General features: G+C 46.8%; 1 protein-coding gene across 2 annotated transcripts; it reads right to left on the bottom strand.

Moving 5' to 3' along the window:
• Positions 1–5,553: 5,553 nt before the first annotated feature.
• On the bottom strand, positions 5,554–27,458 carry LOC140422246 (uncharacterized). 2 transcript variants are annotated; one of them, XM_072507271.1, is made up of 2 exons: positions 27,351–27,458; positions 5,554–7,110 (listed from the first exon to the last, which is right to left on the bottom strand). In XM_072507271.1, the coding sequence occupies exon 2, from the start codon at positions 6,750–6,752 to the stop codon at positions 5,802–5,804; it is 951 nt and encodes a 316-aa protein (XP_072363372.1). In that variant the 5' UTR covers positions 6,753–7,110; positions 27,351–27,458; the 3' UTR covers positions 5,554–5,801. The 2 variants fall into 2 exon arrangements, with proteins under 2 accessions (XP_072363372.1, XP_072363370.1); XM_072507269.1 differs by lacking the exon at positions 27,351–27,458 and adding an exon at positions 13,012–13,103.
• Positions 27,459–27,465: the final 7 nt, after the last annotated feature.

The following is a 27,465-nucleotide window of genomic DNA, read 5'->3' on the forward strand; positions in this document are numbered from 1 at the left end:
GCCTGACAAAGGTGCAGGAAGTAAATTCAACTGTAACTTTAACAAGGGAACTGGACAGATTCTGTAGAAAAAGAAACTCGCCGGGCGATGGGACTAATTAGATAACTCATTCAAAGAGCTAGCATGGGAACAATGGACAGAATGGCCTCTTTCTGTGCTCTCTGAGACTCATTTGCATTTGAAGAAAGTGGGAAATACCTGGAAGCCACTTCCTACAATGCGGGTATAAGTAGAGATGTTGGAATGTTTCCAAAGGGAAATTGGATGGGCTTTTGAGGGAAATAAACTGACAGGGATACGGGGATAGAACGAGGCAATGGTTTGATCTACAGAGATCTACAAGTTGTAAATCTTTGGAATTCTCCACCCCAGAGGGCTGTGGGAGCTCAGTCATTGAGTGTGTTTAAAGCAGAGACTGACAGATTTCTAAATACCAATAACACAAATGGATATGGGGACAGTGTGGGGAAAAGACATTGAAGTGGATGATCAGCTATGATCGTATTGAATGATGGAACAGGCTCGACGGGCTGAATGGCCAACTCCTGCTCCTATGTTCCAATGATACAAAGATAGGTTGGAAAGTAAATTGTGAAGAGGACATAAGGAGGTTAAAAAGGTAGATGTTAAATGAGTGGAATAAGATCTGCCAAATGGAGAATAATGTGGGAAAATGTGTGATTGTCCATGTTGGCCAGAAGAATATAAAAGCTTATTATCTAAATGGTGAGAGATTGCAGAGCTCTGAGACTCAGAGGGATCTGGGAGCATGAATCACAAAAGGCGAGTATACAGGTACAGCAAGTAATTAGGAAAGCTAATAGAATGTTATTGTTTATTGTGAGGGGAATTGAATACAAAAGTAGGGAGGTTATGCTTCAGTTATACAGGACATCAGTGAGACCACATCTGGAGCACTGTGTACAGTATTGCTCTCATTTAAGGAATGATGTAAATGTGTTGGAAGCAGTTCAGAGAAGGTTTACTGGACTCATACCTGTAATTGGAGGCTGGTCTTATGAGGAATGATTGGACAGGCTGGGCTTGAGTCCGATGGAGTTTCGGTGACTTGATTGAACCGTTTAAGATCCTGAGGGGCCTCAACAGGGTGGATGTGGAAAGGATGTTTCCTCTTGTGGGAGAACAAGAAAGTGGAGTCGCTTTAAAAGTAATAACTTGCCCATTTAAGGCAGAGGAGAACTTTTTTCTCTCAGAGGATTGTGAATCTTTAGAACTCTCTTCCTCAAAGGGCAGTGGAAACAGAGTCTGTGAATATTTTGAAGGCAGAGCTGGATAGATTCCTGAAAAGCAAGGGGGTGAAAATTTATCAGGGGTAGGTGGGAATAAGACCACACTAAGACCATAAGGAATAGGAGTAGGCCATTCGGCCCTTCCAGCCTGCTGCACATTTCAATAGGATCATGGCTGAAACCAACATTCCTCACGTTCACTTTCCTGCCCTTTCCCCATAATCCTCGGTTCCCTGACTGATCAAGAATCTTTCTCAGCTGGGCAACACGGTGACACAGTGTTTAGCACTGCTGCCTCACGCCACCGAGGTCCCAGGTTCGATCCCGGCTCTGGGTCACTGTCCGTGTGGAGTTTGCACATTCTCCCCGTGTTTGCGTGGGTTTCGCCCCCACAACCCAAAAGATGTGCAGGGTAGGTGGATTGGCCATGCTAAACTGCCCCTTAATTGGAAAAAATGAATTGGGAACTCTAAATATACATAAAAAAATATATCTCAGCCTAAATATCTTCAGATTTTCTGAATGTGCTGCTATTACTTCCTCATTCATTCCAACATTTTTTTCAATAATAAATGTTAGGCTAAAAAAAACCCAAATAAATAATAAATGTTCGGCTAATCGTCCTATAGTGTCGCATTTTTTGCTTCCCTCCCATTCTGAATCAGGGGGTTGTCACATTGGCAGTTTTCCAGTCCTCTGGTACTTCTCCAGAATCCAAGGACTTTTGGAAAATTACAATCAATGCATCCACTATCTCTGCAGCCATTTCTTTTAGGATCCTAGGATGCAGCCATCCAGGGGACTTATCTTATCCCCATCGGTTTGTCCAATACGACTTCTCCAGTGATGGTATTTAATTGCTCCCTCCGTATTCTTTAATATTAATGGGATATTCGAAGTATCTTGATGCATAATATCTGTTTAACGCCTCTGCTATTTCCTTGTTCCCCACAACTGACACAGCGGCATGGAGGCACATGGTGGTTAGCACTGTTGCTTCACAGCTCCAGGGACCCGGGTTCAATTCCCGGCTTGGGTCACTGTCTGTGCGGAGTCTGCACATTCTCCCCAAAACTGCGTGGATTTCCTCCCACAAGTCCCAAAAGACGTGCTTGTTAGGTGAATTGGACATTCTGAATTCGCCCTCTGTGTACCCAAACAGGTGCCGGAGTGTGGCGACTAGCGGATTTTCACAGTAACTTCATTGCAGTGATATTGTAAGCTTACTTGTGACAATAATGAAGATTATAATAATAAAGAATATTATTACTATCTCCTCAGATGTATTTTCTTTTTTTTTTTAAATATGTTTTATTGAAATTTTTTTCCCAAACAACAATTTTTCCCCTCTTACAAAGCAAACGCAACAATAACAATACAGAAATTTTTAACAATACACAAGTAACAAAACCCCTTTATCTTTGACCTAAACTAAACTAACCCCCCCCCCCCCCCCCCTCCCCCTGGGTTGCTGCTGCTGGTCATCTGTCTTCCCTCTAACGTTCCCCTAGGTAGTCGAGAAATGGCTGCCACCGCCTGGTGAACCCTTGAGCCGATCCTCTCAGGGCAAACTTTATCTGCTCCAGTTTAATGAACCCCACCATATCGTTTACCCAGGCCTCCAGTCCGGGGGGTTTCGCCTCCTTCCACATGAGTAGGATCCTGCGCCGAGCTACTAGGGACGCAAAGGCCACGACATCGGCCTCTTTCGCCTCATGCACTCCCGGCTCTTCCGCAACTCCAAATAGAGCTAACCCCCAGCCTGGTTTGACCCGGGCCTTCACCACCCGCGAAATCACTCCCGTCACTCCCTTCCAATACCCTTCCAGTGCCGGGCACGCCCAAAACATATGTGCGTGGTTTGCCGGGCTCCCGCCACACCTCCCACATTTGTCCTCCGCTCCAAAGAACCTGCTCAATCTTGCTCCCGTTATGTGTGCTCTATGTAGCACCTTAAATTGAATCAGGCTAAGCCTGGCACATGAGGAAGAGGAATTTACCCTGCTTAGGGCATCAGCCCACATACCCTCCTCTATCTCCTCCCCTAGTTCGTCTTCCCACTTTCCTTTTAGTTCGCCCACTGACTCCTCCCCTTCTTCCCTCATCTCTCGGTAAATCTCTGACACCTTGCCCTCTCCGACCCACACCCCTGAAAGCACTCTGTCCTGTATCCCCTGTGTCGGAAGCAACGGAAATTCCCTCACCTGTTGTCTAGTAAACGCCCTCACCTGCATATATCTCAAGAAATTTCCCCGGGGCAACTTATACTTTTCCTCCAATGCTCCCAAGCTCGCAAAAGTCCCATCTATAAATAAATCTCCCCCCCTCCTAATTCCCAACTGGTACCAGCTCTGAAATCCATCTCAGATGTATTTTCTAAGGGGCCTCTGTGGAGTTGAGGTTACAATCAGATCAGCCAGGAACTTATTGAATGGTGGAGCAGGCTCGAGGGGCCGAGTGGCCTACTCCTGCTCCTAATTTGTATCTTATCACATCCTTTATAATAGATTGTAGTATTTTCCCTCCTACTGATGTCAGGCTAATGGGTCTGTGGTTCCCCATTTTCTCTCTATCTCCTTAAATAGTGGGGTTACATTTACCACCTTCCAATCTGCAGGAACCATTCCAGAATCTACAGAATTTTGAAAGATGATCACCAATGTATCCACTATCTCTACAGTCACCTCTTTCAACACTCTGGGATGGAGAGCATCAGTTTTTGGGGATTTATTAACTTTCAACCACATTAATTTCTCCAGTACTACTTTTTCACTAATACTAATCTCGTTCAGTTCCTCCTGCTCTCTAGTCCCTTGGTTCTCTAGTATTTTTGGGATTATTTTTGTCTCTTCCTAGGTGAAGACAGACACACATTGTTTAGTTTCTCTGCCATTTCCTTATTCCCCATTATAAACTCTCCTGTCTATGCCTGGAATGGGCCCTCATTGGTCTTTGCTAATCTTTTCCTTTTCACATTCCTATAGGAGCTTTTCCAGTTATCCCCAGTTTGCTCTCATATTCTATTTTCTCTTCATCAGTTTCTTGGTCCTTTGCTGAATTCTAAAACAAGTTCCCAATCCTCAGGCTCACTACAAAACTGTCTCCTCCATTGATCTAATGGAATCTTTAACATTTCTTGTTAGCCACGAAAGCTTCGTTTTTGCTGTTTAATTTTTGCTTCTTAAAGGAATCTATATTTTATGTAAATAAAATGCTTGCGGTTCCCTGTCTATTGTCTATCGGCATTCAAAGAACAACAAAGAATAAAGGACAGTACAGCACAGGAACAGGCCCTTCGGCCCACCAAGCCTGCTCGGATCATGATGTCTGACTAAACTAAAACCTTCTGTGCTTCCAGGGTCTGTATCCGTCTATTCCCATCCTATTCATGTATTCGTCAAGATGCCTCTTAAACGTCACTATCGTACCTGCTTCCGCCACCTCCTCCGGCAGTGAGTTCCAGGCACTCACCACCTTCTGTGTCAAAAACGTCCCTCACACGTCTCCTCTAAACTTTGCCCCTCGCACCTTAAACCTATGTCACCAGGTAATTGACTTTTACAAACTGGGAAAAAGCTTCTGACTATCCACTCTGTCCGTGCCACTCAAAGTTTTGTAAACTTTTATCAGGTCGTCCCTCAACTCCGTCGCTCTAGTGAAAACAATCTGACTTTATCGAACCTCTCCTCACAGTTAATACCCTCCAGGCAAGGCAACATCCTGGTAAACCTCCTCTGTACTCTCTCCAAAGTCTCCACATCCTTTTGGTAATGTGGTGACCAGAATTGTAGGCAATATTCCACGTGTGGCCTAACTAAGGTTCTGTACAGCTGCAGCATGACTTGCCAATTTTTATACTCAATGCCCCGACCAATGAAGACAAGCATGCCGTCTGCCTTCTTAGCTCCTTATCCACCTGCGTTGCCACTTTCAGTGATATGTTTATTGTAATTTCCCAATCTACCACAGACAACTTGTCCCTCATACCGTGACAGTTTCCTTCTGCTAGAAACACCCAGATAAATTAGACAAAAGGACTTTGTAACCACCATAGCCCATCTTCATGGCAACATGGCTGCTTTGGGAACTAAATATCTTCCAACGTGCAAACACCTTTTCATTCTGTGCCCCTCGTCAAACTTGGAACCAGGTAATCGCAACTGGCCTCAAAAATGGTCAGCCCACCGGAGGCAGAGGTGTTAGACCGGCCAGTCCAGCAGAAAGAAACCCTCCAATCATCACCATTCACCAGATGTCAGAATGAACAAAATGCAGTCCTGGATGTCAGTGAGAGCAGATACAATAACGGAGCCAACATCTGTAATTTATTGTGAACTTGTTGGAGTCACAACAGGTGTGATGAATCACAAAACCCCTCCCCACATTGAGAGCAGATGAATGGTCTCTCCCCAGAATTAACTCGCTAGTGTCGCCGTACTCAGGACGGATCATTGAATGTCTCCCCTGCTCAGAGCAGGTGAATGGCTTCTTCCAGGTGTGAACTCGCTCGTGTTCCTGCAGGGTGTATGGATATCTGAATCCCTTCTGTCACTAAGAGCAGGTTAACACCTTCTCCCCTGTGTGAACTCGCTGGTGCCTCTGCAGGTTGAATAACCGAGTGAATCCCTTCTCACACTGAGAGCAGGTGAACGGCCTCACCCCAGTGTGCACTCGCTGGTGTGTCAGCAGGTTCGATGAAGTAGTGAATCCCTTCTCACACTGAGAGCAGGTGAACGGCCTCTCTCTAGTGTGAACTCGCTGGTGTCTCTGCAGGTGGGATAACTGAGTGAATCCCTTCTCACACTGAGAGCAGGTGAACGGCCTCTCCCTAGTGTGCACTCGCTGGTGTGTCAGCAGGTTGGATGAAGTAGTGAATCCCTTCTCACACTGAGAGCAGGTGAACGGCCTCTCCCCAGTGTGAATTCGCTGGTGTGTCAGCAGGTTCGATGAAGTAGTGAATCCCTTCTCACACTGAGAGCAGGTGAACGGCCTCTCTCTAGTGTGAACTCGCTGGTGTCTCTGCAGGTAGGATAACTGAGTGAATCCCTTCTCACACTGAGAGCAGGTGAACGGCCTCTCCCTAGTGTGCACTCGCTGGTGTGTCAGCAGGTTGGATGAAGTAGTGAATCCCTTCTCACACTGAGAGCAGGTGAACGGCCTCTCCCCAGTGTGAATTCGCTGGTGTATATGCAGGTGGGATAACTGACCGAATCCCTTCCCACACTGAGAGCAGATGAACGGCCTCTCCCTAGTGTGAACTCGCTGATGTTTCCGCAGGTTCGATGAAGTAGTGAATCCCTTCCCACATTGAGAGCAGGTGAACGGCTTCTCCCCGGTGTGAACTCGCTGGTGTGACTTCAGGGCAGATAACTGAGTGAATCCCTTCTCACACACAGAGCAGGTGAACGGCCTCTCCCCAGTGTGACTGTGTCGATGAGCTTCCAGCTGAGATGGAGCACTAAATCCCTTCCCACAGTCCCCACATTTCCACGGTTTCCCCATGTTTTGGGTGTCCTTGTGTCGCTCCAGGTTTGACAATCAGTTGAAGCCTCGTCCACACAAAGAACACGTGTACAGTCTCTCCCCACTGTGAATGGTGTGATGTCTTTTCAGGCTGTGTAACTGGTTAAAGCTCTTTCCACAGTCAGTGCTCTGGAACACTCTCACTCGGGTGTGTGTGTCTCGGTGCTTTTCCAGTCACACTGATAGTTAAAATCTTTTGAAGCCGACAGATTGGGCAAACATTTCTCCTTCTCGATTCAAAGTCCGGTGATATCCAGTTCCAAGGAGTTGAGAGACTCAGCCAGATTGAGACGTGACGTTTGAGATTTCTGTCTGTAATTCCTCCTCTTCTAATATCCTGTTAAAAACAATTTACAAAAGACATCACTGTCAGTACAGGATAGAAATTCAGAACAGACAATTCTAGTTCCTAGAGAACATTCTTTCCTCGCTCATTCCCCAAAAGCTGTAAACCTCCATCCCACACACTCTCCCTCCATTCTCACTCTGCTGTATCTAATATTCACCCTCCCAATTCTCCTGAAGGTGCTGATTCAGGCTGATTGACAGATCCCTGCTCACTGCTTCCTGTCCTGGGCACAGAGATCATAACAAATAGGAGCTGCAGTTGGCCACTCGGCCCATCGAACCTGCTCATTTATTCTGTGGGATCATTGGTCGATCTATGTCAGCAACATTCTCCGTGTTATTGACCAGAGGCTGTAGCCACCTAAAATGGCTGATTCCAGATTAATTTGGCCAAAACCCGATGTAAAATGGCTAACCGAAAAGGCTGATGGGAAAAGCAGCCAACAGGGCACAAACGGACAGCTGCAGACAGAACAGTGTATTCGGCTCTGGGGAAGTCGGCCCAGATCGATACCTGCAACCATTAACAGCACATCAACCCAGCCATCTGCAGTTTAATGGGCTATCCCCGGGAATAATTGCAACAAATTAGCAATTGAAAGCCGATCTAGACCTCTCGGCGCCAGCAGTGGCCGAGACAAAGAAAGGTGAACGACCACCCCCCGATCAAGGAATCGCCCCATTATTGGAGCATATCGAACCCAGTGATTGGGACCAAGTCCAATCACTTGGGACCAGGGTCAAGGTCCGCCCCGAGAGGCGGGAGGCCCCTGGGAACTATAAAGATAGGGGCCAAGTTCAGATCGACCCTTCTCTCCCTTCTTCTCCTGCTCGCAACCTTCGCAAGAACCATCGACCAGAAACCGTAAGTTTGACTCCAGCGATCGCTACCCGATAGAGACTCCTAGCCATCGACCTGTATCAGCCTTTGAATCCCGCAGGCCAGACCCAATTCGATAAGCCATTCGTTTCCCTGGCCTGGTGGGCCATTCCCAAAGTTAAGTATTGGCCAGTAGTGGTAGGTAGTAGTCTAGAAAGTAGGATTATTGTATAAGTATTTATTGCTGTATATAATAAATGACCGTTGATTTTACTCTTACTAAGCGGTGTGCTGTCTTATTAATCATAACTAGAGCTTGAACCACGTGGTGGTATCAGAAAGATACCTGGCGACTCGTGAGCAAAGGTGACAGAATTAGAGCTAATAAAACTAAGGCTAATAAGAGCAACAAGGCTGGGTGTACTGACTCAATATCTGTGAGCTCAGGAGGCCGAGCTGAACAACACCATGAAGAGGCTCGATGATCCGGAGGAGAGAATCCTGAACGTTGAGCGAGATGCCTCCTCGGCGGAGGCAAGAATTAAATCCTTGAGAACCAGCTGAGTGGCGTGGGAGAAGCCTGGCGGACTTGGAGAACCAAGGGTCAGAGAAAGGACATCCGAGTCATCGGCCAGCCAGAAGGTGTGGAGGGTGAGGCTCTCGTCAGGTCCTTCGAGGACCAGCTGCCACGTTTTCTCAAGCTAGATGTGAAGCCTGGGCGTTTCAAATTAGAAAGGGCATCGGATCCTGTCTTTGAGGCCGAGGAATAGTTTTCATCCCAGGCCTGTGATCATTCACTTCCACAACTTGAAAGACAGCAGTAGGTCCTGGAGACGGGTAAGGTGAGGTGGGGCCTGGCTCCATAAGGAATGAGGATTTTCCTTCTTCCAGGATTTTTCAACAGCTATGCAAACGAAGCATCGAGGCTTCGATGAAGTTCGAAGGGAACTGAAGGCTGCGGGAGTGAATTCTGTCGCTTTACCCAGCAACTCTGAAAATTGTATCCGACAACTCCGTCAAGACTTTCGATAATCCGACTACTGCCTTGGCCTTCATTAAATCCATGAAGTGCAAGGATTTGGAGGGATGGTTTGCAGCTCGGACTAACTCAGGCTCTAATCTGGACTCTTTCCCTATCATGGTGTTGTCTGAATTTGTTATCTTTTATCCTGTTGAAGGGAGTTGTTATTCTGTGAGCGCTGATTGAATGTCTTCTTCTCCTCGAGTGTCCCAGGGACTCGGATTATCTCATCCCAGTTATGGTAGAAGTGCCGTGTGCTTATGATCCGTTGTCTTCTATTATCTGAGCGTTAATCATGGCAGAACCGCGTGGCGCCATTGCCAAAGGGTGGAAAGTGGTGGATGCAGGTCTTCACGGGTGGGTCTAAAATGCGGGAGGGACATTCGATCCCCATTCCCTTGTTGGCCCTTCTTTTCTTTTCCTCATTTTGGAGAAGGTATCCTGAGGGTAATGACAGTCTGGCCGTGGGGTTAATCCTCCGAGTCCTCAGTCTTATTGAGGAATGTCCCCTTGGATCTATTGTGGTGGTGATTCTTTGGTATTTTTGTTATTACGGGAGGGTTTATGTGTTGTTGACTTTATCCCACTCTGGTACAGACGGGGCTTTTATCTGTGAAAGGAGCAGTTTGGGGAGACTTTGGTGCCTCTGGTGTAAAGTGACTTGGAGGAGGGGGTAATGGCGCACGCCCGATTGTGGTGTGAAAATCTGCTCCTGTCTCTCTGTCGCCTAACTAATGGCGGCAGTTAATCTGCAAATTTTCTCAGGGAATGTACGGGGCATCTATCACCCTATCAGAAGGAAAAAGATCCTCTCCTTTCTTAAGGAGAAAGTCGACATAGCTTTATTACAGGAAACTCAGCTGGATTATGAGGAACGCTTTAAATTGAGGTGGGATTGGGTGGGGCAGGTTTTTTCAACTTCTTCATCAAGTAGCAGGGGTGTGGCAATCCTTATTAATAAAAATATCCCTTTTAAGGTTGAAACCTGCACCAAGGGCAAAGGAGGTAGATATGTGATCACTGGAGGTTCGGTGCATGGAGATGTTGTTTTAATAATGAATGTTTATGGATCCCCGAATTACTCCCCGGGGTTCATTGCAAAGGCTTTTGTGTATTTTGCAAAGTTAGCTTCGACTAACTCTTTTTTGTGGTTGGCGACTTTAACTGCCACTTCTATCCTCTGGCTGATCAGCTACCGGTTACCAGGAACCCCCCCAACACTGCAAGCGAGGGCTTGGCATCGGCTTGTGAGGGGGTGGGTTATGTGGATGTTTGAAATAACTTTGCATCCAAGGGGCAGAGAATTTACCTTCTTTCCAGACCTACATCAACGTCACACCAGAATCAATGACTTTCTTGTGCCGGGAGCATCGTAATCGCAGACCTTCCCCCCGTTTGTCTGCACTTTTTGCTCGAGGGCTCACCCCCAGGTCGAGAATGTGGAGGTTTGATGCTTCCCGGATAAGAGACGCTTCATTCACTGCGCATTTTGAGTTCTTCCTTTTGGCTAACCCGACCCCCGAATTCCCCCCTCCATTTTGTGGGAGACGTGTAAAGTTTATGCTCGGGGCTGATCATTTCTTACACTGCTAATAAAAGATGCAGAATGCTGGAGAACCAGCGGCTTCTGGAGGTTTCTTTGGTGAAGGCGGTGGAGAATCATATGGAGGGCCCGAGTAAGCTTTGCTGAAGGAGGTTAACATGGCAAGAGGAGCTGTGGACTCCCTGTTGACTCAGCAGGTCGAGTAAAGTTGAGAGTTTGTGAGGCAGAAGTTGTACGAGTTTGGGAAAAGCCGAGCAAATACTTGGCCCGTTTGACAAAGAAAAAGGCCGACATTCGGGCGATTCCCAAAGAGATCTCAGCCCATCCTGGTGTGGGATGGAGGTGTAGAGAGCTCTTCACTTCTTTCTCAAAAAGTGGCCTTAAAAATTCCCATCCACCACCACTCTTCTCCACCAGGCTGAACTTGTTTTATCTTTCAATAACTTCTCCTTCAACTCATCCCACTTTCTACAAATCAAAAGTGTAGCAATGGGTCCTCGCTACGCTTGCCTTTTTTATGGGGTATGTGGACATTCATTGTTCCAGGCCTACCCAGGTCCCCTCCCACAACTCTTTTATTGGTACATCGATGACTATTTTGGTGCCACTTCAGGCTCTCGTCTGGACCTGGAAAAATTCACCAACGTCGCTTCCAGTTTCCACCCCTCTCATCACTTGCACCCCATCCATCTCAGACACTTCACTTCCCTTGACCTTTCTGTCTCCATTTCCGGGAATAGACTATCTACTAACATCCATTACAAGCCCACTGACTCCCATAGCTACCTGGACTACAGCTCTTCACACCCTACATCCTGTGAGGACTCCATCCCTTTCTCTCCGCTCCTTCGCCTCCGTCGCATTTGTTCCGACGATGCCACTTTCCAAAGTGGTGCTTCGAAAATGTGTTCCTTCTTCCTCAACCGTGATTTCCCACCTACAGTTGTTGACAGGGACCTCAACAGTGTGCAGCCCATCTTTCGTGCCACTTCCCTCGCCCCCTGCACTCTCTCCCAGAACAAGGATAGAGTCCCCCTTATTTGCACATTTCACCCCACCAGCCTCCGTATGTAAAGCATAATCCTCCGCCATTTTCGCCAACTCCAGCATGATGCCACCACTAAACATATCTTTCCTTCACTCCCGCTGTCAGCATTCTGCAGAGACCGTTCCCTTCGGGATAATCTCGTCCACTCCCCCACCATACCCACCACCTCTCCCATCACCCACGGCATCTTCCCATGCAATTGCAGAAGATGTGACATCTGCCCCTTTACCTCTTCCATTCTTAACATCCCAGGCATAAAACACTCATTCCAGGTTAAGCAGTGTTTCACTTGCACCTCTTTCAATTTGGTCTATTGCATTTACAGTTCCCAATGTGGTCTCCTCTATATCGGAGAGACCAAACGCAGACTGGGTGATCGCTTTGCTGAGCACCTTTGATCTGTGCGCATTCAGAACCCAGACCTTCCCGTAGCTTGCCATTTTAACACAAGACCCTGCTCCCATGCCCACATTTCTGTCCTTGGTCTGCTGCAATGTTCCAGAGAAGCTCATCACATCCTGGAGGAACAGCATCTTATCTTCCGGTAAGGGATGCTACAGCCTTCCAGTCTCAACATCAAATTCAGCAACTTCAGATGATTAGCTCTACTATGTTTTCATTACATTTCATTTTACCTGTCTTTTAATTTTTCTTTCCTTCTTGATATATATTTTCCTCCCCAACCTTATCCCCACTTTCCTTATCATTTCTCCCCTTTGCTTCCCCCTTCCCCTCATTTTACCTATTTACCCCCCATGACCCCCTTCTCCCCCCATCTGTATCTGTCCCTCAGATTTTAGTTTCTCTGCTGTTTGACCTTTCACACCTTTTATTCTCCCTGGGGACTGCTATTTGCACAATTTTTCCTTTGTTTCTGTGGCTATGACTCATCTTTCATTCCCTCACCCTACAGTATAAATATTTCCCACTTTCTATGCCCTTTATCATTGACAAAGGGTCATCTAGACTCGAAATGTCAGCTCTTTTCTCTCCTTACAGATGCTGCCAGACCTGCTGAGATTTTCCAGCATTTCTCTTCTGGAAATATACAACGTGGCTACAGTCCTATATTACACAACTAGAAATAATAATAAATGTGCTTTATTACAGAACCATTAATAATATATCTAATCTGCACCATATAAAAACACCAGACATATCTTTATCCTACATTAATTTACTGTCCCCTTAAATGTCAACCATCTCCTGGGGAAAGCAGCCCTTTAATTGTGAACATTGGGAAAGAGACCATCCTTTTAGCCAGACGAATAAATGTATCAAGCTGAGGGAGCAAAGGATGTCAATGTCTTTAAGAGAGAGAGACCTGGGCCAAGCTTTGCAGAGTCTGCACCCTCCCTGGATTCACTTCCTTTCCCTTCAGTTGCTGCAAGTGACCAATTGAAGGTGAGAATGAGAGAAAAAAATGGAAAGGGGAAGAAAAGAAAGTGCTTCACTCACAGATGTTGGGCACACTGTCTGAAGCTCAAATTTCATTCACACAAAGCGGGAGGACCAGAGTCCTTCCGGTCCTCCAATCTTTCCATTGGTTGCTGGCCGCCTGAAAACAATGGGCAACGGATGTCACGTGTCAAGGATGCCCGTTTGACCTCAATGGGAAGAACCGTTACTGCGCACGCGCATCTTCTCTCCTTTGAACATGCGCAGTCCCTGGCCGCCACCGGAGCGGTGTCTCTGGCGAGGGGGCCTATGGGAGATTCAGCCGCCATTAACCATCTCCAAACCAGTCTCCAAACCCCTGGGACTGGGGTGAAAAGTGGGGGTGGAGTAGCAGTGCCCCCATTCCGGACACAAAGTACATGTGTGTAGTCACTGGATTTTATTGTGACGCCCCTTAGCACATTTTTTTGTTAACTTCAGGTGTAAAGATTTAGACATATTGGGGAGAGCAATAGGTGAGTGTGAAACTGAACCCGAGAGTCAGCACCTTCAGGGGAGGAGAATTGGGGGAAAAGCAGGAGGAGGATATTGAGACGAATTAGTGTTGCAATCAATAGGGAGGGAGTGTGTGGAGGCAGAGGCAGAGAGAAGTAGCATTTTCTGTCACATGATCATGAGCTTGGACAATTTTTTCAAATCATTTGTGAAACTTGGATTTACAATGTCCCTGTGAAACACCTTGGAAAATTGAATTACATTAAATGTGCTGTATAAATGCAAATTACTGTGTTGTTGAAGACTGACACTTGAGCTCCTCCACTATCCTGAACACCTGCTAGACGGTCATGAACAGTCTATTTAACCATCTCATTTACACAGACCAGCCCAGCCCACCCATTCTCAGTGAATCTGCTGTTCTCAGGCTCCCTTGCAACTCTATCTCTGCTCTCACTGCACTGAGCTCAAGTGCAAACAAAGCATTTTTGTCTTCAGATTTTTAGTGTGAGAGGTTAAACCTATCAGGAACGATGAATAGGCCGGGTCACTCCTCTCTTCAAAATACAGTGCTGAGGGACTAATGGAGGCCTGTAAATTATGAAAGATTTTGATACACATGGAGAATGTTTTCACTTGTAAGAGTAAGAGCAAAATGAGAGGCTATCAATGTGAGACAATCTAATCAGGAATTCAGGAGAAATTTCTTCCCCAGTGAGTGGTGGGATTGTGGAACTCACTACCACAGGGATTGGTGGAGGTAAATATCATCGATATATTTATGGGTTGCTGGATGAACATGAGGGAGAAATGAAACAGATGGATATATTGATAGAGTCAGATGGGAAAGCATGAGAGGAAGCTCAAAGGAGTATAAACACTGGCATGGATTGGTTGGGTGTTTCTATGTTGTATATTCAATGTAATTTAGCCTGGTATTGCCTTTAACTCTCACATAGTCGATTCCGGGTTAACAAGAAACAGAGAGTCTTCCAGAAAAACATTTCAGCTTATTATTTCCAGCTATTGTCCAATTAATGCCTCTTGTCAGCCAGGTGTCCGTGTGAAGAGTCAAGGTATTCAATTCAACTACAAAGATCTCCTGTAATTTGTACCAATATATCTTTGAAGAGCAGATTTTTTTTTTCAAATGGGCTGGATCAGTTAAATTTAATATGTTTCAATCAATTCTTAAAAGTGCTTAATTATCAGTCTTACTCAAATCGGAGAGTTTGTTTTATACAAGACAAATGATAAAATATTAAAACATGCTGCTGTGCAGAGAGACCTGGGTGTGCGAGCGCATGAGTCGCAGAAAGTTGGTTTTCAGGTGCAACAGGTGATTAAGAAGGCAAATGGAATTTTGTCCTTCATTGCTAGAGGGATGGAGTTTAAGACTAGGGAGGTTCTGCTGCAATTGTATAGGGTGTTAGTGAGGCCACACCTGGAGTAGTGTGTTCAGTTTTGGTCTCCTTACTTGAGAAAGGACGTACTGGCACTGGAGGGGGTGCAGAGGAGATTCACTAGGTTAATCCCAGAGCTGAAGGGGTTGGATTATGAGGAGAGGTTGAGTAGACTGGGACTGTACTCGTTGGAATTTAGAAGGATGAGGGGGGATCTTATAGAAACATAAGATTATGAAGGGAATAGATAGGATAGATGCGGGCAGGTTGTTTCCACTGGCGGGTGAAAGCAGAACTAGGGGGCATAGCCTCAAAATAAGGGGAAGTAGATTTAGGACTGAGTTTAGGAGGAACTTCTTCACCCAAAGGGTTGTGAATCTATGGAATTCCTTGCCCAGTGAAGCAGTAGAGGCTCCTTCATTAAATGTTTTTAAGATAAAGATAGATAGTTTTTTGAAGAATAAAGGGATTAAGGGTTATGGTGTTCGGGCCGGAAAGTGGAGCTGAGTCCACAAAAGATCAGCCATGATCTCATTGAATGGCGGAGCAGGCTCGAGGGGCCAGATGGCCTACTCCTGTTCCTAGTTCTTATGTTCTTAAAGCAAACACTGCGATCAGCACCCCATTCGCCATCTACAAGTGGCACGGTAGCACAGTGGTTAGCACCATTGCTTCACAGTGCCAGGGACCCGGGTTTGATTCCCGGCTTGGGTCACTGTCTGTGAGGCGTCTGCACGTTCTCCCAGTGTCTGCGCGGGTTTCCTCTGGGTGTGCTGGTTTCCTCCCACGGTTCCTGAAAGATGTGCTGTTAGGTGAATTGGACATTCTGAATTCTCCCTCAGTATACCCGAACAGGTGCTGGAGTGTGGCGACTAGGGGATTTTCGCTGTAACTTAATTGAAGTGTTAATGTGAGCCTCCTTGTGACATTAATAAAGATTATTATTATAAAGAAGCTCTGCATCGACTTATCAAGCATCCTTTGACGGCAGCATCCAAAGAGTTACACCCATTTCCCAACGTTAGAGGTCGCTGTGGCTGTTAAACAGATTCACTGTGGGAGCTTTAGTGAACTCGTCTGCCCAGGGTCTATTTCTAAAACCTCATCACAACATATTGTCTAGTTAGCCACTAACTGACAGAATTATTGTTACATTTCAGGATGCTCTCGTCCTTCTGGGTGGGTCAGTTTTCGGGGAGGACCTGCCTCCTGCAGAGTTCACGTGTGTGTTCATCTGGCTGTGGTTCCCCTCTCCCAGTCTCACCTCGCCAGCTTCTGCCCCTCATCGACCCAACCCTGTGCAAAGAGCAGCAAAGACAGGAGGACGGAGTCGAGGTGTAGATCAGCCAGGAACTGATTGAGTGGAGATTCCCTAACTAACCTTCCCGTTTATTTGAGTGTAATGGGGACTGGGACCCGTTCTCATGTTTGTCTCTCTCTCTCACTCAAAGATTTTAACGTGTTTACATAAAGCTTCATCATCTCAGCTATACACCAAACCCACTGAATGTCCCCATTTTATTGACCTGATCCAGGTTCGACTTCTTTATTAACTAACCGTATTATCTTCCAGGTCTTAATAATAAACAGCGGATGTGCCAGAGTAAGCTGGATTTCCTTTGGTTCCTCCCACCTTTCCCAGATATCAAAACGAAATTGGATGGGGACTTGAAGGCAATAAACATACTGGGGTACGGGGATAGAAGGCGCGAATGGGACTGAATGGATGATCTACACAGGGTTAGCATGGGTAGAATGGCCTCCTCCACTGCCCTAATGACTGTCTCTTGTTACCATCTCTGTAGAGATTGATAACTTATTAAATGAAAGGAATCTCCACTGGAAAGAAAACCAATGGACAACATTTCACATTTTCAAACTTTCACTGTAACAAACCAACAAAAATCGACACAAACTTTAATTAACATGGACTGGATATTTCACAGAACAAGAGAAATTTCACTTTACTAGTCAGTACAACAAAGATCCATCTCACGTTGTTCTGAGTTCTCACATTACTTCCTGTCGAAATGTTGCACCATGGACAATCTCACACTCTTCCCAATCTCCCTCTGCAATGTCGGATCCCTCACTTCCCATCCAATGGACTTGGCCTTCGAGTCACTTCCACCAACAGCCGAATTATATCCAAGATCCATGAATAGGATGAACACCAACAAAGTGCACGCTTGCAAATACTCTCTCTTTCGGGTTGTGAGGCTCCGATGTCTCCAGAGACTCCATTTTATGACCTCTTTCAACAGTATGGTTGGATTTTGCATAACTGAAATAGAATCAAGTGGTGTCTTCCGATCCACAACCCCCTGCTCTCCTAGACTTCAGCTCGCTGTCCTTTCCAACTGTGTAACACACGATGTAACACAGTCCCTGCTGTATTCTCAGTGAACTGCTTCAACACCTGGACCTGTTGGAAGCTCCATGCTCTGTTTTGAACTGCAGGTTATCTTCTTAACTCTTCTTACCCCCCAGCAACTGAACCTGCTTTAGTAGGATGGAACGTGTAACTGAATATAGTTATATAGAATCTGTCTATTTACGCTTAGCTTCTCCAGCTTTTCATTCCCAGAACAACCTCAGGTCACATGGTCATGTCTTGGATCTGATGACCTCAGAACCAGGAAATCAATTCCTTTCCTTCAGAAGAATCTCCAGTTTCACTTTGGGTCTTAAAGGGGTCATTGCACAAATTTTCCCAAAGTACCTGGGTCATCACATGCCTGCCCATCCCCAAGGAATAAAGCTTCTGAAGTAAGCATGTTTTCAGAATCCTTTCATGCTACAACACATTTGAACATTATAAACACTGTAACAACGACGTTATTACACATTGTACAGATAATGGTTTCTCTTTTTCCCATTTTACAATGAAACATATCACTTTGGCAAAACTATAAGCTTAAACCTGACCAAAACTAACCCAATGTGACAATGAGGTTTTAAAGTTCAGCTTGCTTGAGAGTCCCAGTGCTCTTGTCAACAAGAGTCTATTTTACTATTGGTTGAACCTTCCCAAGAGATCTTCTTTCCCAAGTCACAGAGTCTATCCAGTTTTCCCATGTCCGTGTCCTTGGTTAAGGGACAGTAAATTAATATAGGATGTCCAGTGTTGTTGTATGGTACAGATTAGATAAATTATTTATGGCTCTGTAATAAAGTACATTTATTATTAGCTCCAGTGTAATATGTGATGTGTTGGGTATATAGCCTGCACCCGCTCCGCATCGTGGGGGCCTTGCCGTGCCATCTCTGCCGCCTTGATATGGGAGTACTGGTTGTTAGCGTGCTCGTGGAGGACACAGGTTTTGATGGCGATGGTAAGGGTGAACTGCTTAACTTTAAGGAGCTGCTGGCGAAGGGGATCGGAGTGGACCCTGAAAATGATCTGGTCGCGGACCATGGAGCCATAGTTGCAGGACTGCGCGAGGATACAGAGGTGGGTTAAGAAGGACTGGAAAGGTTCCTCCTTACCCTGCAGCCTCTGCTGGAACACATAGCGTTCAAAGCTCTCGTTGACTTCAATGTCACAGTGGCTGTCGAACTTCAGCAGGACTGTTTTAAACTTTGTCATGTCCTCGCCTTCAGCAAAGGTGAGGGAGTTGAAGATGTGGATAGCGTGGTCCGCGGCTGTAGAGAGGAAGAGATTGATCTTCCTGGCATCCGATGCGGTTTCCAGGTCGGTGGCGTCAAGATACAGCTGGAACTTCTGCTTGAGAATCTTCCAGTTAGCAATGAGGTTGCCGCCGATGCGGAGCTACAGGGGAGGGCGGACGCGGTCCATGTTACCGGATGGCTGATCGCTGGTCAAAGGATGACTATCTCAAGGTAGGTCCGTCAAACTCGAGCATAACTCACTGGTATCATGATGTGTTGGGTATGCCAGGTCTGCAACCACTGCGTTTGCTGCAGCAGAGAGAGACAGGCTTCCAACACTTGAAGAAATGCAACTTGATTTTATTGAACTCTTAACTATCATACATACTTTAACTGTGGGTTGATACTATGCTGACTTGACTGGAGACCTGAGGCTAACCTGACCAGACTATCTTACTACCACATGGTGTATGTTCTAGTTGCTGCTCATGGGCTCTGACTGTCTCAGAGACTGGATCCCAAAAGAGTGGGAAAACTAGTGCCTTATAGTGGTCGTGTCCTGTCTGGTGATTGGCTGCTGTGTTCTGTGTGTTCACTGGTCATCCTGTATGTCAATCACTGCCTGTCTGTGCACAATCATATACCTGTGTGTATATTATGACAATATGTACTGTGACTGTGTTATATAGTTCCAGTCATTATGGCACAGAACGAGTGCGGTCAGCAACTGGAGCTCATGCCGACTCTCTGTGGACAATCCAGTCAGTTCCATTCCCCCTTGATATCCCCAATCCACTGCAAGTTTATTTCCTTAAAGGGCAGCACAGTGGTGCAGTTGTTAGAACTGCTGCCTCACGGCACCGAGGTTCCAGGTTCGATCCCGGCTCTGGGTCACTGTCTATGTGGAGTTTGCACATTATCATCATGCTTGCGTGGGGTTCACCCCCACAACTCAAAGATGTACAGGTGAGGTGGATTGGCTATGCTAAATTGCCCCTTAAGTGGAAAAAATTAATTGGGTACTCTAAATTTGGAGAATCATTCCTGGTAACAGTAGATTTTCAGGTTTGAAAAGAAAGGGATAAGCAGTGATCTGTCAATCAGTCTGAATCAGCACCTTCAGGAGAATTGGGAGGGTGAATATTAGAAACAGCAGAGTGAGAATGGAGGGAGAGTGTGTGGGATGGAGATTTACAGCTTTTGGGGAATGAGAGAGGAAAGAATGTTCCATTGTATCTAAAATTGACTGTTCTGAATTTCTATCCTGTACTGACAGTGATGACTTTTGTAAACTAATTTTACAGGATATTAGAAGAGGAGGAATTACAGACAGAAATCTCAAACGGCATGCCTTGAACTCACTTGATTTCTTGGGACCTGAATATTATCGGCCTTTGAATTTAGAAGGAGAAATGTTTGCCCGATCTGTCTGCTTCAAAATATTTTAAATATCAGTGTGACTGGAAAAGGACCGAGACACACATCTGAGTGAGAGTGTTCCAGACACTGTCTGTGGAAAGAGCTTTAACCAGTTTAACAGCCTGAAAAAACATTGCACCATTCACAGCGGGGAGAGACCGTACACGTGTTCGGAGTGTCAACGAGTCTTCAACTCATCATCGATCTTCGATGGTAACAAGTACACCTGCACCATGAAGAAACCATGGAAAGGTGGTGACTGTGGGCAAGGGTTCCAGTCCCCATCTGCACTTGAAACTCATTGACACAATCATACTGGGCAGAGGCGTCCACCTGCTCTGAGTGTCGGAAGAGATTCAGTGATTCATCCAACCTGCTGTTGCACCAGCGAGTTCACACCAGGGAAAGGCTATTCAACTGCTCTGTGTGGGAAGGCATTCACTCGTTCATTCTCTCTGCTGTAACAACAGCAAGTTCACACTGGGGAGAGGCCGTTCACCTGTTCTCACTGTGGGAAAGAATTTACTCAGTTATCCAGCCTGCAAACACAGCAGCGAGTTCACACTGGGGAGAGGCCATTGATCGGCTCTGTGTGTAGCCAGGAATTGAGTCAGTTATCCCACCTTGTGACACACCAGCGAGTTCACACTGATGAAAGGCCATTCACTTGCTCTGAGTGTGGGGAACGGATTCAGTCGGTTATCCCAACTGCAGACACACCAGCGAGTTCACTCAATGGAGAGACCATTCATCTGCTCCGAATGTGAGAAGGGATTCAGTGACTCATCCGCACTGCAGAAGCACCGGCGAGTTCACACTGGGGCGAGACCATTCACCTGCTCTGAGTGTGGGAGGGGATTCACTCAGGTGTCCAACCTGCTGAGGCACCAGTGTGTTCACGAGTGATTAAAGGGGTTGAATTCTGTTGTTACTGCTGCTGTTAATCACATCCATGATTGAATTGTAACATAGAATCTCTGCAGTGCAGAAGGAGGCCATTCGGCCCATCAAGTCTGCACCGACCCTTGGAAAGAGTATCCCACTTAGGCCCACTCCCTGACCCCTATCCCTGTAACCCAGTAACCTCACTTAACTCTCTTGGACACTTGGGGACAATTTTGCACGGCCAATCGACCTAACCTGCACATCTTTGGAGTGTGGGAGGAAACCAGAGCACCCGGAGGAAACCCATGCAGATATAGGGAGAAAGTGCAAACTCCACACAGACAGTCACTGTGAACGGAATTGAACCCCGGTCCCTGGTGCTGTGAGGCAGGAGTGCGAACCACTGTGCCGCCGTGCCGTCCCTGTGCCATAGTGCCACTCCAAACATAAAGGATTAACAGCTGGAATGCGCTAATGTATGACACTGATGATGATGTACCAGTGGCATCAGCCAGTCGTGTATTAGACTCCGAGAAATTGGAATCCTGTCTCTGAGCAGCATGCCTGTTCTGTAACTGTTCCAATATAGTACTAATAATCTATTTTTAAGCAGATATCAGAATACGTCTGCAGTTTGTCTCAGAGCCGAGGCCCTTGCCTATAGTCCAATATAGAAGGACACATCAAAGAACAGGGTGGCAGCACTGATGATGTTGATGTAAAAAACATTTTGGCCATATCGAAGGAGGAGGTTCACTGGAGGGAGAGGTAATGATGACCCTTCCTGCTGAGCAGTCCCTGTCCTTGTCCTGAAGGAGGAGGTTCACTGGAGGGAGGGGTAATGATGGCCCTCCCTGCTGAGCAGTCCCTGTCCTTGTCCTGAAGGAGGAGGTTCACTGGAGGGAGAGGTAATGATGACCCTCCCTGCTGAGCAGTCCCTGTCCTTGTCCTGAAGGAGGAGGTTCACTGGAGGGAGAGGTAATGATGACCCTCCCTGCTGAGCAGACCCTGTCCTTGTCCTGAAGGAGGAGGTTCACTGGAGGGAGAGGTAATGATGCCCCTCCCTGCTGAGCAGTCCCTGTCATTGCTCCACCCGCAGAGAGGCCAGCAGTGCAGGTTGTGGAAACACCATTTTCTCTGGTACCGGCTGCATCAGGTCTTCATGAAATGAAGCAAAAGCTTCGTCAGCACCTTTCTTGTCTGTTACTGGACCGACAGCATCAACGTTCTCAAAGGCAGGTGTGCAGGCGGCACTGCAGACTTTGTGTACCTTCTCAAAACTGTTGACATGTATTTTAGACAGCTACAGAACCCCTGGATAGTATATTTGGGAGTGGGGAGGGGGGTGGGAAGAGATGTAGTGTAACAGGTTAAGAGATGGCACATGCTACTGTATGACGTGGATGCTGATTTATTAACATGTGTTAGACTCACGGAGGGTTGAAATCGCGCCGAGGAGTAACATGCCTACTCTGTAACTTGTTTAGATGTAGAACTAATAAACAAGTGTTAAGCAGACACCGGAGTAAGTCCATAGCCTAAGAACCAAGTCCCAAGTCTAGAGTCCAATCTAAAAGGACACATCTCAGAGTAGGGATGTTTGGTTTGTGTTTCCTGTCTGCAAAAACCTCTCTACTCATCACCTGGGAAAGGAGATTACAAAGGTTGGGCTGGATTCTCCGATTCTCAGGCTATGTCCTGTTGCCAGCGTGGTAACGGTGTTCTTTTCCAACCGAATATTTGGGGCAAAACGGCACACCAGAATGACAGGGTGTGGGATAGCTTGATCTTGGTTTCGGACAATGTTCGGTACAACATCGAGGGCCGAAGGGCCTGTTCTGTGCTGTACTGTTCTATGTTCTAATAGTGCCCCCAGCCCCTGACAAAGTCCCCCCTGCCCGCGGATCGGCCCTCGGCCGACTGTGGCGACGCTGGACTGAGTCCGCAGCCGCCACGCCGAGTTCCCGACAGGTAAGACCATGAGAGACCCACGCCGTCGGGAACTTGGCTGGTCGAGGCTGGAGCATTGGGGCTGGCCTCCGGCAACATCCGGAGGGTGTCGATATGGTGAGTGCCGAACTCCTAGAGTACGCTGCTTTGGAGGGGGCAGCGCATCGCGAAAGCAGCGCCGCCTCCGATTTCATTGGAAACAGGGACTGTCCGACCAGTTTCGGCGACCGGTTCATTCCCACTCTGATTGTCTATCAACGAGGCTGCATGATTAGTGGAAGCCTCAGACTGACAACTGAAGCCTTTACCGCAGACCCAACTGACAAAACATTTCACTGTCCACAAAAGCCAATAATATCGAGTGACTCCTTTGAATCGTGACTTGATGTTTGGTTTGTGGTTTCTGTCTGTATTAAATCACCAAGTATAGGATAGAAACCTAAAGCTGTCAGTTCAAGTTGTCATAAAACATTCATCTCCCTCAAACAATAAATCTCTGCCCCCCCCCCCCCCCACAACACACTCTAATTGTAACACTAATTCATCCCAATATCCACCAAAATCTCCTCCCCTGAAGGTGCTGACTCTCGGGTTCAGTTTCACTCTCACCTATTGCCCTCCCCAATGTGCCACCCAGTTGTCTAAATCTTTACACCTGAAGTTAACAAACTGTTTTGCTGAGGGGGACGTCACAATCCAATCCAGTGACCACCCAGATGTGCTTTGTGCCAGGCTGACGTCCGCCCTCCCCACTTTCCATCCCAGTCCCAAGAGTTTGGTGACAGCTCCAGATGTGTAATGGCAGCCGCGGTTCCCACAATCCCCCGCGCTGGGCAAACCTCTCGATCCGCAGCGCGGTCGGCCCGGAATTGCGCATGTCCAAGGAAGAGGGGAAGCTGCGCATGTGCGAGAAGAGTCAACAACCTGACCTTCCTGCTGAGGTGTTGACCAATGGGAAGAATTGGAGGACCGGAAGGACCCGTCCCTCAGCCAATCAGCGCGCGGGCTTTGTGTGAATGAAGATTGAGCTTCACACAGACTGAAACCTCGTCCTCGCTCCAACATCTGGGAATAAAAAACTTTCTTTTCTCCCCCTTTCCATTTCATTTATCATTCTGACCTTTAATTGGTGACTAGCAGCAACTGAAGGGAAAGGAAGTGAATCCCGGGAGGGTGCAGACTCTGGAAAGCTTGGCCCAGGTCTCTCTCTTAAAGACATTGACATCCTTTGCTCCCTCAGCTTGACACGTTTATTTGTCTGGCTAAAGGATGGTCTCTTTCCCAATGTTCAAAATTAAAGGACTGGTTTCCCAGTTGATAGCTGACATTTAAGGGGACAATAAAGGAATATCGGACAGAGATATGTATCGTGTTGTTATATAGAACATAGAACATAGAACAATACAGCGCAGTACAGGCCCTTCGGCCCACGATGTTGCACCGAAACAAAAGCCATCCAACCTACACTATGCCATTATCATCCATATGTTTATCCAATAAACTTTTAAATGCCCTCAATGTTGGCGAGTTCACCACTGTAGCAGGTAGGGCATTCCACGGCCTCACTACCCTTTGCGTAAAGAACCTACCTCTGACCTCTGTCCTATATCTATTACCCCTCAGTTTAAAGTTATGTCCCCTCGTGCCAGCCATATCCATCCGCGGGAGAAGGCTCTCACTGTCCACCCTATCCAACCCCCCTGATCATTTTGTATGCCTCTATTAAGTCTCCTCTTAACCTTCTTCTCTCCAACAAAAACAACCTCAAGTCCATCAGCCTTTCCTCATAAGATTTTCCCTCCATACCAGGCAACATCCTGGTAAATCTCCTCTGCACCCGCTCCAAAGCCTCCACGTCCTTCCTATAATGCGGTGACCAGAACTGTACGCAATACTCCAAATGCGGCCGTACCAGAGTTCTGTACAGCTGCAACATGACCTCCCGACTCCGGAACTCAATCCCTCTACCAATAAAGGCCAACACTCCATAGGCCTTCTTCACAACCCTATCAACCTGGGTGGCAACTTTCAGGGAGCTATGTACATGGACACCTAGATCCCTCTGCTCATCCACACTTTCAAGAACTTTACCATTAGCCAAATATTCCGCATTCCTGTTATTCCTTCCAAAGTGAATCACCTCACACTTCTCTACATTAAACTCCATTTGCCACCTCTCGGCCCAGCTCTGCAGCTTATCTATATCCCTCTGTAATCTGCTACATCCTTCCACACTATCGACAACACCACCGACTTTAGTATCGTCTGCAAATTTACTCACCCACCCTTCTGCGCCTTCCTCTAGGTCATTGATAAAAATGACAAACAGCAACGGCCCCAGAACAGATCCTTGTGGTACTCCACTTGTGACTGTACTCCATTCTGAACATTTCCCATCAACCACCACCCTCTGTCTTCTTTCAGCTAGCCAATTTCTGATCCACATCTCTAAATCACCCTCAATCCCCAGCCTCCGTATTTTTTGCAATAGCCTACCGTGGGGAACCTTATCAAACGCTTTGCTGAAATCCATATACACCACATCAACTGCTCTACCCTCGTCTACCTGTTCAGTCACCTTCTCAAAGAACTCAATAAGGTTTGTGAGGCATGACCTACCCTTCACAAAGCCATGCTGACTATCCCTGATCATATTATTCCTATCTAGATGAATATAAATCTTGTCTCTTATAATCCCCTCCAAGACTTTACCCACTACAGACGTGAGGCTCACCGGCCTATAGTTGCTGGGGTTGTCTCTGCTCCCCTTTTTGAACAAAGGGACCACATTTGCTGTCCTCCAGTCCTCTGGCACTATTCCTGTAGCCAATGATGACATAAAAATCAAAGCCAAAGGTCCAGCAATCTCTTCCCTGGCCTCCCATAGAATCCTAGGATAAATCCCATCAGGTCCCGGGGACTTATCTATTTTCAGCCTGTCCAGAATTGCCAACACCTCTTCCCTACGTACCTCAATGCCATCTATTCTATTAGCCTGGGGCTCAGCATTCTCCTCCACAACATTATCTTTTTCCTGAGTGAATACTGACGAAAAATATTCATTTAGTATCTCGCCTATCTCTTCAGACTCCACACACAATTTCCCTTCCCTGTCCTTGACTGGTCCTACTCTTTCCCTAGTCATTCGCTTATTCCTGACATACCTGTAGAAAGCTTTTGGGTTTTCCTTGATCCTTCCTGCCAAATATTTCTCATGTCCCCTCCTTGCTCATCTTAGCTCTCTCTTTAGATCCTTCCTCGCTACCTTGTAACTATCCATCGCCCCAACCGAAACTTCACACTTCATCTTCACATAGGCCTCCTTCTTCCTCTTAACAAAAGATTCCACTTCCTTGGTAAACCACGGTTCCCTCGCTCGACGCCTTCCTCCCTGTCTGACCGGTACATACTTATCAAGAACACGCAGTAGCTGATCCTTGAACAAGCCCCACTTATCCAGTGTGCCCAACACTTGCAGCCTACTTCTCCACCTTATCCCCCCCAAGTCACGTCTAATGGCATCATAATTGCCCTTCCCCCAGCTATAACTCTTGCCCTGCGGTGTATACTTATCCCTTTCCATCATTAACGTAAACGTCACCGAATTGTGGTCACTGTCCCCAAAGTGCTCTCCTACCTCCAAATCCAACACCTGGCCTGGTTCATTACCCAAAACCAAATCCAACGTGGCCTCGCCTCTTGTTGGCCTGTCAACATATTGTTTAAGGAAACCCTCCTGCACACACTGTACAAAAAACGACCCATCTATTGTACTCGAACTATATCTTTTCCAGTCAATATTTGGAAAGTTAAAATCTCCCATAATAACTACCCTGTTACTTTCGCTCATATCCAGAATCATCTTCGCCATCCTTTCCTCTACATCCCTAGAACTATTAGGAGGCCTATAAAAAACTCCCAACAGGGTGACCTCTCCTTTCCTGTTTCTAACTTCAGCCCATACTACCTCGGCAGAAGAGTCCCCATCTAGCATCCTCTCCGCCACCGTAATACTGCTCTTGACTAGCAGCGCCACACCTCCCCCTCTTTTGCCTCCTTCTCTGAGCTTACTAAAACACCTAAACCCCGGAACCTGCAACATCCATTCCTGTCCCTGCTCTATCCATGTCTCCGAAATGGCCACAACATCGAAGTCCCAGGTACCAACCCACGCTGCCAGTTCCCCTACCTTGTTTCGTATACTCCTGGCATTGAAGTAGACACACTTCAAACCACCTACCTGAACACTGGCCCCCTCCTGCGATGTCAAATCTGTGCTCCTGACCTCTATACTCTCATTCTCCCTTACCCTAAAACTACAATCCAGGTTCCCATGCCCCTGCTGCATTAGTTTAAACCCCCCCAAAGAGCACTAACAAATCTCCCCCCCAGGATATTTGTGCCCCTCAGGTTCAGATGTAGACCATCCTGTCTGTAGAGGTCCCACCTTCCCCAGAAAGAGCGCCAGTTATCCAAAAATCTGAATCCCTCCCGCCTGCACCATCCCTGTAGCCACGTGTTTAAATGCTACCTGGTGCATTATGGTACAGATTACATATTATTATTGGTTCTGTAATAAAGTGCATTTATTATGAGAAAAGAAATGGAAAGGGGGAGAAAATGCATTTTACTCACAGATGTTGGAGACAGGAAGAAGCTTCGGTCTGTGTGAAGCCCAGTTTTCGTTCTCACAAAATCCGCGAAGATTGGCTGGAGGACGAGAGTCCATCCGGTCGCCCAGGCGTTCCAT

This window comes from Scyliorhinus torazame, chromosome 5, assembly GCF_047496885.1.
Source record: "Scyliorhinus torazame isolate Kashiwa2021f chromosome 5, sScyTor2.1, whole genome shotgun sequence".
NCBI classification, from domain to species: domain Eukaryota; kingdom Metazoa; phylum Chordata; class Chondrichthyes; order Carcharhiniformes; family Scyliorhinidae; genus Scyliorhinus; species Scyliorhinus torazame.